The sequence below is a fragment of the Barbus barbus genome, assembly GCF_936440315.1.
Source record: "Barbus barbus genome assembly, chromosome: 13".
NCBI lineage: Eukaryota > Metazoa > Chordata > Actinopteri > Cypriniformes > Cyprinidae > Barbus > Barbus barbus.
In genome coordinates this window covers 32,449,182-32,460,903 of record NC_136741.1, presented here as the reverse complement: position 1 = coordinate 32,460,903, position 11,722 = coordinate 32,449,182, and the positions used below count along the sequence as shown (strand labels likewise).

The window sequence follows — 11,722 nt, the reverse complement described above, 5'->3', positions numbered from 1 at the left end:
GGAGAGTTTGTAGTGGTGTGTGAGGGGGGTATCATTGGGCAGAGTTTAGTAGGGAGACAGCTGTAGGGAAAAAGCTGTTCCTGAGTCTGCTTGTCCTTGTTCGGAGGCTCCTGAAGCGCCTCCCAGAGGGCAGTAAGTTAAACAGTCTATGGTCAGGGTGAGAGGAGTCCTTAAGAATGCTGCGAGCTCGACGTAAACAGCGTTTTCTCTGGATGTCCTCAATGGCAGGAAGTGGTGTCCCTGTGATGCGTTGGGCGGTTTTCACCACTCTCTGTAGTGCCTTGCGGTCAGCAGCTGAGCAGTTCCCATACCAGACTGTGATACAGTTGGTCAGGATGCTTTCTATCACACACCGGTAGAAGTTCACCAGGATGGCTGGAGACAGGTGGTTCTTCTTCAGTGTCCTAAGGAAGAAGAGGCGTTGGTGAGCCTTCTTGACTAGGCTGGATGTGTTGGTGGTCCAGGTCAGGTCCTCCGAGATGTGGGTTCCCAGGAACTTGAAGCTGGAGACACGTTCAACAACCATCCCGTTAATATGGATGAGGTCATGCGTGCCACTTTTCTTCTTCCTGAAGTCCACAATAAGCTCTTTTGTCTTACTGGTGTTGAGGAGCAGGCCATTGTCAGCGCACCATGCAGCCAGGTGCTGTACCTCCTCCCTGTAGGCAGTCTCATCGTTGTCTCTGATGAGGCCAATCACTGTGGTGTCATCAGCAAACTTGATGATGGAGTTGGATCCATGCACAGGCCTGCAGTCATGGGTGTAGAGGGAGTAGAGGAATGGGCTCAGCACACAGCCCTGTGGTACGCCGGTGTTGAGTGTGATGGTGGTGGAGCAGGTGTGGCCTGACCTAACATGCTGAGGTCTGTTGGTCAGTTGTTGGTCAACATCTGGATCACACTGAAGATCTGTTTTATGTCACAATAAAAAGAGCACAATAAACAGACTCATATTCAACACATTAAGATTGAGGATTGAGGGATAAAATCTAATAATTTTAGGAATCAACTATTGAAAACCTTAAAGATCAGCCACTGAATACTGCATCTCTCTCTCCAGTACCTTTTTAAGGCCAAGTAAAGAAACTTTAAGAACTAAATTGAAGGGAAAACAATACATCAGTATGTTGTCTTAACGTAAAAGTTTGAAAACCACAACTTCCAACTGATTTCAATAATTTTTCATTCATTTTTACACAAAAAAGGCCTGAATATCTCTGCTATCACACACTAGATACTGTACTCTCTGATTTTCCTCAGTATTTCCGTCTTGTTTTTCAGTGCAAATCACTAAAGATTCTTAAATAAAGATACTTTAACTGGAGAAGCAAAAATACATCAAATAAGAAGTCTTGTTTAATGAGAAATTGATCAAAAATGAATTGAGTTTATGATTAAAACAAGAACAAATATCTACCAATGGGTTCAGAAAAATCAAGTTAATTCAAAGGAAAACAGGGTTTCATTCCTCAATCGCAGATATTTAATCTTGTTTTACTCGGTTAATTTTGTTGTTTTTCAGAAATTCAACATTTGCGTCTCCAGTAAAAGTATCTTGACTTAAAAATGTTTATATATTTTTATTGGAATACAAAAATACAGAGGAAGATATTTATTCTTTGCAATGCGTGACTTTATGAATTGAAGGCTTTCTGCTCTAATTTAAGAGCCTTTTACGGTTTTAATTTGTGGGAATTAAGACTTTTTAAGACCTGCAGAAACTCACATGTGATGTGACTTTTCCAAACAAATAGAAATTTAAAAAATGTCATTAAAAATGTAAATTTTTTAACATCACACTTCTTAAACGCTGTGCTGTGTGTTTGACCTTCATTACTGGAACAACTGTATCGATTCAGACAAACTCAGACATGAAGCTGATCATATGTATATAAAATATAATTTAATGACAGGAAATATGTACATAACATCTCAGTCATGAAGACACAAAATTTATTCAGTATTCTCATGTCAGTATTTTCTCACTGATGTAGTTTCACAGCATCTTCAGTCTAATGTTTCTCCTGTTGATCAGCTGATGTTCTGCACCAGTTTCAGAAGAGCTTCTCTCTCATGATTCTCCTGCAGGAGCCTGAGCACCTCCTCCAGAGCCTCGCCTCCCCTCATGAACTCCTGTCTCACACGCGCACACACACACACACACACACAGACGCAGACACAGACACACACACACACAGACGCACACAGACACACACACACACACACACACACACAGTATTAATGGACTGAAATGGAACAGAACAGATGTGTTCGCCCCCTGCCTGCAGCAGTCAAACATGTACTGGTTGAGAATTTTGCTGTTGAGCAACTTAAACCTGTAAACCTTGACATCTACGAAATAACAAGTAATAGATTTTTTTAAAAGCTTGGATACATGATTTATGTTTTATATCATATTTGCTTCATCAGGCTTTATGGCTCATAGAGTCTGATACAGTGAGAATATGAAGGAAAAACAGCTCCGTTTTATTCAGAGACTCAAACTGAGCAAAACTATGAATCTGCTGCAGATGCTGATATTTCTATGATGAAATACTGCTGCTTGTGATATAAATCAATGAGATGTTTATAACAGTACAGCAGATACTGACATTAAATGATCTAAATATCAGTCGTCGCTCTATATCTCCAGTAATATGTCTCAGTAAGATGAGACTGAAATGATCCAAACATATATAATGCAATGCTGATTGAGAGATGAAGAAATAAACTCCTCAGAAGATCCTGATGATCAGATTTGAGACGCACTGATTCTTCTAGAAAATGATTGATGGAGAATCAAGTAAAGCTGAGCTGCTTCAGTCCAGTAAGAGTTCATCTGGAGATATGACTGCAGTTATTCTGACGCTTACTTGATCAAAATCAGTACAGATTTGACAGCAGAAAGACATTTGTTTGTACAATTACACTAGAAGAGCTTCTACTAGATAAAACACTCTAAACTATCAAGCAGAAGACATGAGGAGATTGGTGTGACACGTTTAACAGCAAATATTGTTCATGTAGAGGTTTAGGATACAGTAGATGTATAGGTTCAGAGCGTTACCTTGATGTCACGCGTCACAGAACCGATCCTGTGGTCCGTCACACGATCTTGACTGAAGTTATACGTGCGAATTCTCTCCGACTGAGATCGAGTGCCGACCTGAGAGACACAAACACATATATGATGTTATTATAACACCTGTTCATGAAAGTATTAAACGTCAGTGCTACACTCTACAACCGCAGTAAAGCGTCGTTTGTTGTATTTAGTTTGATGATCTTGATGTGATGTGACAGGTAACTCACCTGTTGTCTGCGTGTGGCGTGCGTCTGCGCTCTCTGCCGTCCCATGATGCTCTGGGACAGTCGAGCTCGGAGCAAACGCAGCGCTGTGTTGCGGTTCTGCAGCTGAGAGCGAGACTGCTGGCATTCTGCTACTGTTCCTGAGAACAAGAGCCATGATCCACTCAGTCGGAGTAGTATATTTTTATTTAATGCCATGTCTGCATCTTAGGCTGTTTTCATGTAGAAACAAAACAAACCACCAAGACCTTCAGTGAATGTCTGGAGCACTATTAGACCAGCTCAGACGCACCTGTGGGCAGGTGAACCACGCGTACAGCGCTGTCAGTGGTGTTGACGCTCTGACCTCCTGCGCCGCGCGATCTGAACGTGTCTATGCGCAGGTCTTTAGCTGCAATGTTAATGTCCACCTGCGGAGGTAATAAACATCATAAGACTCACAGATCTAAACACACACAGAATGCTATTAAGCACTGAAGCGTGTCCTGACGTGGCTCAGCTGCGGCAGCACTACGACCGTCGTGGTTCCCGTGTGAATGCGCTGCATGCGGGACGACAGACCCACTTCAGGAATCCTCTGGACCCGGTGCGTGCCGCCCTCGAACCTCAGCCAGCGGTACACAGAGCCGCCGGAGATCCTCACGGCCGCGTGATGGAGACCACCTGATGACCCACAGCACACCATCAGCCACGCGCAACACACACTCAGACTCAGAGAGCATGATGGGTAACGCATAGGGTTGGAAATCGAAAATCAATTCCAATTCCAGAATCGGATATTGGTGTAAAATTAAGATTTCAATTCCTGTGTGTGCATCTTTTTTTTTTAGGTGGCGAAAAGGGGCTGTTAAAAATGTAAATGTGACCCTGCAGCACAAAAGCAGTCATGAGTAACACAGGTATATCTGTAGCAATAGATAACAATACATTGTATGGATCAAAATTATACATTTCTCTTTTATGACAAAAATCATTAGGATATTAAGATCATGTTCCATGAAGATATTTAGTACATTTCCTACCGTAAATATATTAAAACTTCATTTTTGATTAGTAATATGCATTGCTAAGAACTTCATTTGAACAACTTTAAAGGAGATTTTCTCAATATTTAGATTTTTTTGCTCCCTCAGATTCCAGATTTTCTAATAGTTGTATCTCAGACAAATATTGTCCTATCATAACAAACCATACATCAATGGAAATATTATTTATTCAGCTTCAGGTGATGCATAAACCTCAATTTTTTAAAAAAACTGACCCTTATGACTGGTTTTGTGCTCCAGGGTCACATTTGTCTTTGAATCATGAGATTGATTCAAAAACACTGACTCATCCAGTAATGAAAGAAAATCTCAAGAATCACTAAATCATTCCATTCAGAATTTTGTTTTAGTTGTCTAATATTTGTTCTTCAGAATTGTGAGAGAACTACAACCTCCATTTGAAAAAAATAAATAAATAAAAAGTCTCAGTTTATCCAGAATCAGGTCTATTTTGCACATAATCAGCTCTTAATGGAGTCCAGTTTTTCTGCAGCCGGCTGATTTTTGTTCATTGTGTTCAGCAGCAATTAAATGTTTTGCAAAAAGAGACACAGAATAAATATGATTGATATCTAAATGTTTGACTTATGTTTTTGTTTAACCACATTGGAATCGAGACTGGGAATCAATAAGCAGAATCAGAATCGGAATATGAATTGATAAAATTCAAACGATACCCAATCCTAGTAACGCAGCCTACCGTAATCTGCCGGAGTGTAATTGAAGAGCTCAAAGTCCCAGTGTTTATAGGAGGCGAAGCCCTGGTACATGTCAAACATCTCTCTGGTGAACTGCTGGCAGATGTCGCCTACATCGACACACACACACACACACACACACACACACACACACACACGTTCGTTCATTTGAATTGTAGGGACTCTCCATAGGCGTAATGGTTTTTATACTGTACGAACCATATTTTCCACACCAACCCTACACCTAAACCTACCCCTTACAGGAAACTTTCTGCATTTTTACTTTCTCAAAAAGCTCACTCTGTATGATTTATAAGCGTTTTGAAAAATGGGGACATGGGGCAATGTCCTCCTATATCACCTTCTCCTTGTTAATTGTCATGAAACAGGTCCATGGACTTTCATTCTCTCGCCACCAGAGGTCACTCTTCCTTCACATAGTCTCTCACACCACACAGACTGTTATACATTACCCTGGACTGCATTTCCCATCATCCATTGCACTGACGACACACAGCTGATTGCACTGATCACACACCCTACATAAACCATGGACTTCCTCTTCCTCTCTGCCGAGTATTGTTCTGCGTTTATCACTCCTGTAGTGTTAGCTGTCTTACCGAGCCATTCTGTGTTTTTCTGTTTAGTTCCAGTATTGTTCTGCATTTATAACTCTCCTAGTTTTAGCTGCGATACAGAACCCTCTTTGTTGTCTTAGTCTTGCCTTGTGTGTTTTTCTAGTGTTTTGATTCTTGCCCGTGTTTCCTGGATTTACCCTTTGCCTTGGCGTTTGGGCTCTGTTTGCACCTCTCTTGGACTACTGCTCATATACCTGGATCATCTCTCTGCCTTGCTCTGTTGGATATTGTTCGCTGATCGTCGACTCTCGCTAGCCCTAGGATTGCTCTGTGTCTTGCCCGTACCATACCTGTTTGCCATTGTTTGATCCGCCCGCCTGTTTATTAATAAAAGCTTGCACTTGGATCCTCGCGTCTCATTCGCCCCGTTACAGTAATACCCGTGTCATTATACAAATTTAAGTCCTCGTATGTCTCACATACACACACACAAGCATCAAACCGCTGTCAGAGAACGACTCGCGTCTGATCAGAAGATGATCAAACCTCCGGTGGTCCGTCCTGCTGCCACCTCCAGGATGACGCTGCTGCTGTCGAGATTATCAGCGGGAACCAGCGTCTCAATCAGCTGAGAACAGTAAAGAAAACATGGACACTCTATCACTTCTTCAGTCACAATTCCTTAAAGTTCATCCAAAAATGACAATGTGCCAAAGATATCCTCACCCTCAGTTCATCCGAGATCAGGATGAGTGTGTTTCTTCATCAGGTTTGTAGAAATGTGTCTCTGCATCAGTGTCTCAGCAATGGATGCTCTGCAGTGAATGGGTGCCGTCAGAATGAGAGTCCAAACAGCTGATAAAAACACCACAATAATCCACACCACTCCAGTCCATCAGTTAACATCTGGAGAAGACAAAAGATGAAACACATCCAGTATTAAGATGTTTTAACTCAAATACTATAATTCATAATCCATAACTCTTCCTCCAGAGAAAAAGTGCATCTGCTGTTGTCTCTCACATCAAAATCCAGACACATTTGTTTAGAGCTGTTTTGTCTTGTAAATGCTGCTTGATCTGCAGATTTCTCTCCTGATTCAGACAGGAACACTTTTTCACTGGAGGAAGAGTTATTATGGACTCTATGGTATTTGAGTTAAAAACATCTTAATGCTGGATTAGTTTCATCTTTTGTCTTCTCCAGATGTTAACTGATGGACTGGAGTGGTGTGGATTATTGTGGTGTTTTTATCAGCTGTTTGGACTCTCATTCTGACGGCACCCATTCACTGCAGAGCATCCATTGCTGAGACACTGATGCAGAGACACATTTATACAAACCTGATGAAGACACACACTCCTCCTGATCTCAGATGAACTGAGAGTGAGGATATCTTCATTTCTGGCTGAACTATTCCTGTAACACTTCAAGTCAAGCTCCTAAGACGTAAATCTGAGGAACAGTCCAAACCTCCTTGTTCTGCTTCTCTATTCTTCTGCTCAGCTCTTCATGTTCCTCTCGCAGGAGCAAAAGCATCTGCTGGTCTTCAGCTCCGGTGTCTGTAACACATCAAGAACATTTGCACACGATTATAGGATCAATTACAGCTTACCGTCGTCTTCTGTAGCGCTGCTTGATGCAGACAGATAATGTCTTTATATGAAATTATATTTGATTAAAACAATGATCATAAATCATAAGTGGTACCTATTATAGATGATTCAAAGAAAAGATTGAAAATGAATACAAAACCCAAACTGAATATATTGTGCTTAAATTCTAAGAGAATAGACTAAACTGGGGAATATACTGTATGGATGAATATGAAAAATAAGAAAACATAACTATATTGGAAATTCTGATACACCAAGCTGAAGCTGATTTACAGTAGCTTCATAACTGAAGTATTTTGCAACATTAACAGTTATTTTCGTTTATTACCGTGAATCTGAACAAACATTAGGAACACAGTTGAACAGCGCTGCCAACTTCGCCATTTTGTTGCTAAATGTAGCAACTTTTCAGACTACCCTAGCAACGGTTTCTTCCAAAAGCAACAAATTTAGCCATTTTTAAAATGTATTTGGCTTTTGATAAGTGACTCAGACGATAAAAAGACACATTTTCCATCCAAATCACACAAAAAGAGGAAACCAAAGACGCCTCGCAGCACACACATCAATTGTTTAATTTAATAATAATAATTGTTCATTTATGATACACTTTGTTAGTAGCTTGTACCTGTGATTGTTGATCAGTCTGTAAGAAAAATGGAAAAGATGCTAGTAATTTTCCAGGATATTATCCATTATAACCCTGTAACCCGAAATATAATGCGTAATTTAAAATTAAGTTAAAAAAACAACACTAACATTATATTAACATAATAGATTGTTGTGTCTTATATTTAGAGACTTTTCTTAGAGTGTAGCATACTAACTAACTACTAATACACTGCTTAAAGCATAATCGTTGAGAATGTGTAGTTTTACTAGTTTACTAGCTATTAAAAAAACTTCAATTGTAATCATTCAAATTGTGTTCAATAATTCAATGTATTTAAAAATACAATTATTTATATTTTAATATTATGCATATTATTTTACAAACAAATCTAAATTAACACAAAATATATTTTTTTGCTGAGATTTGATGTTGTGACAATTTTGCGTCGCGATTACGCGATGACGTCACCACAACGTCATCCAGCAACAAATCCACCTTCCCTTCGCGTCTTTCTCAGTCATGAGTTAGTGATGAGTTAGTCATGAGTTAGTGAGGAGTTAGTCATGAGTTAGTGATGAGTTAGTCATGAGTTAGTGAGGAGTTAGTCATGAGTTAGTGATGAGTTAGTCATGAGTTAGTGAGGAGTTAGTCATGAGTTAGTGATGAGTTAGTCATGAGTTAGTGAGGAGTTAGTCATGAGTTAGTGAGGAGTTAGTCATGAGTTAGTGAGGAGTTAGTCATGAGTTAGTGAGGAGTTAGTCATGAGTTAGTGAGGAGTTAGTGAGGAGTTAGTCATGAGTTAGTGAGGAGTTAGTCATGAGTTAGTGAGGAGTTAGTGAGGAGTTAGTCATGAGTTAGTAAGGAGTTAGTCATGAGTTAGTGAGGAGTTAGTGAGGAGTTAGTCATGAGTTAGTGAGGAGTTAGTCATGAGTTAGTGAGGAGTTAGTCATGAGTTAGTGAGGAGTTAGTCATGAGTTAGTAAGGAGTTAGTAAGGAGTTAGTCATGAGTTAGTGAGGAGTTAGTGAGGAGTTAGTGAGGAGCCAGAGGTCAGTCACTCACTGTGGATGAGAGTCTGTATCTCTGCTAGTTCTCCGAGCGCTAGTTGAGTTCTCTCAAACGCCTTAACCACCTTCATCACTTCAACTAGTCGCAGGTTTAAGTCTCTCCTGTCAGACTCAGTCATCTGGCCGCTCTCTAAACGACTAGAGAGGGCCTTCTGCTCGTCCATCACGCGTTTAATGTGTCTCTGAACCGCCTCGTTCTTCAGGAGATCCTCGCTTTTGTGTCCGTTTGATCTGAGCACTCTCACAGTGTGAACGCGCGGCGACAAGCGCAGCAGGATCCGGATCAGAGCCGCCATCAGCTGTCAATCAATCTAGACTGGGATCGATTAACAAATCATTTCCTTCATGATAACCGGATCTGCATGGCCATAGAAAACAGGAACTAGAATGATGTAGTGGGCGGGGCTTAGCAACCGGCGTGGTCTCTGGTTGGTCAAATGTAATGTTTAGCGCCTGTTACTTTACTCAGCGCTGCTCAGGATGGACCAATCACATTCGTTTGTGATTTTTACCGGGTCACGACCTTAATTGGATCATTTTCTAGAGATTTCAGGGTCGGGTTTTCATTTATTTGACAAGTATGAAGACTGAATTAATTAATTAGTGTCGTATAAATGTTTCTAATAAATAAAAAAGGTCAGCGACCCCTGGTGGAAATATTTTAATAATTAATTTCCTGTTTGCACCTTGAGATGATTAAGGTGTGTAGTATTATATATGAATGCACAGTGATTGACTGGAACAGTTAGTTTAGGGCTATAATAATATAATATAATGATATAAATACAGCTGCAGTTGTTTGTGAAAACTGCAGTAAAATGTTGCAATGACAAAATACTGCCTTTAATTAAAAGTTCAAATGTTACAAATAAGTTACAATATTGATGTTGTAATACTGGTAGCACTAATATAAAAAATTGTATAATATATGTTATAAAGGAACAATTTAGAAATACGTTGATAGTTATATTTTCGGTCTTTTATCTCAATGTTCCTATCAATGCTGTATGAGGTGTTTATGCATAATAGTAACCCTAGAACGTGATCAAACACAGATATATAACAGTGTTGATGACTGCAGGAATGTGTTACTTCAGTACATCACCCTGCACACACTTCTCCAAGAACAATGATTGATTACTGGAAAGGGCTACTAATGAACCTGATCAGGAGATGCTGCTGTATTGATCTGTGATTACTGCACATTACTCACATTATCACCAGAGGTTATTAAATATGAGTTAAACCGAGTCAGAAATAATTGATCTTGATCATGTCAGATAACTTTGATAGAAAGGAATGTAATGAATTGGGTTGAATAGCTGTCAGCTGTTAAATTTAAGAACACAATTAGATAAAACCAGTTTAGCTCGACCAATCAGCAAGCAGTGCTTCATTTAGTTCAGTCTGTGGAGGAAAAACAGCACATTAGCAATTAAAGACAAAACACTTCAGCAAAACATGATCAGCTCAAAGTCAATTTATCATCAAGTTTACTGGTAATTCACTGTATGGAGAATTGTGTATAATATGTAACAGATGACTTTATTTAGCTCTCCTCTCTTACAGAAATGAACTATCCTGCACCCACTAGAAAAACTATCCAAAATTAGCATATTTCTTGGTTTGACTATGTAAATATTATATCTGTACATTCATTTAAACAATTAAAGAAAATCAATACAAGTCAAGTCACCTTTATTTATATACAGTAGCACTTTTAACAATACAGAGTGTCAAAATACAGTATTAAACAGGAAAACTGTGTCAATATACTTTAAAATAAAAACTATAACAGTATTTCATACTAAAATAACAGTATTGACGCGCATTTAGCCTCTGCAATGCATTTTATCAGGAGAACCTGCCCCAAAAACGTGTGTTTTACCCCAGGACCCTGGAAACAGAGCAGCTGGGACTTATTAAAAATAACGAGTAAACTCATCTGATCACAGTGTAAAATTGTGTTTATAAATGTTTATTAAATGTTTGATAACTAATAGTTAAGCTCGTTTTTTGGCTTCTCAGCAGCGTTTGAGGCTTTACTGATGTCTCCTCCAGACATTAAAATAATGAAGCATCGGCTCATAATGAGCTCACAGACCTGGTTATTGTTCAGAAAGCAGGACTTTCCTCTCGGTGACGCGCTTCAGGAGCTTCTGCAGCAGGGAGCGGCGCGCGCGACACAGCTCGGGGACGCGCAGCGCGAGCTCGACACGCTTCAGGTGCGCGCGCACATACGCCTCATAAAGCCCTGTTTATGTTTCCTTAAAACAAAACATAACCCGTGATAATGCAAAAACATGTTCAGTATTAAGATTTTTCTAGACAGATATATTCCAGATGTAGCTATTATTGTATTAATTTAGACATTTAGGCAAGATAAAACAATAACACATGGTCCTAATGTAATACTTGCATTTTTCTCAAATAAATGTATACTGTGTGCAAAAAAAAAGTTGTAATTCTGTAAAAAGATGAAATTATGACATAAAAAGCTGAGATGACATAAGTAATAAGTTACTTTTAAACATGTAATTTTATCTCATAATTATTACTTTTTATCCCATTATTATTATTATTATTAAGTCATTTATCAGATGCTTTTATCCACAGCTATTTACAAAAGAGGACAACAGAAGCAATCAAGTGTAGTATTAAAACAACTAAAAACAGATCCAAAACTAAAATTAAATCAAAATGGCAAATGCATACAACAAAATGTCAAAACTTAACATTTAAATGAAAAACTAAAAATAAAGCTAATAGCAATTCAAAATATTAAAGAACAAAAGGT

General features: G+C 39.1%; 1 protein-coding gene across 2 annotated transcripts; it reads right to left on the bottom strand.

The window, feature by feature from the left end:
- Window positions 1-1,882: 1,882 nt before the first annotated feature.
- On the bottom strand, window positions 1,883-9,319 carry mtrf1 (mitochondrial translational release factor 1). 2 transcript variants are annotated; one of them, XM_079431081.1, is made up of 9 exons: window positions 8,921-9,319; window positions 7,105-7,193; window positions 6,178-6,259; window positions 5,056-5,163; window positions 3,800-3,972; window positions 3,602-3,719; window positions 3,313-3,449; window positions 3,068-3,166; window positions 1,883-2,133 (listed from the first exon to the last, which is right to left on the bottom strand). In XM_079431081.1, exons 1-9 carry the CDS (start codon window positions 9,219-9,221, stop codon window positions 2,032-2,034), a joined length of 1,209 nt encoding a protein of 402 aa, XP_079287207.1. In that variant the 5' UTR covers window positions 9,222-9,319; the 3' UTR covers window positions 1,883-2,031. The 2 variants fall into 2 exon arrangements, with proteins under 2 accessions (XP_079287207.1, XP_079287208.1); XM_079431082.1 differs by having other exon boundaries at window positions 1,888-2,137.
- Between the last annotated feature and the right edge of the window lie 2,403 nt (window positions 9,320-11,722).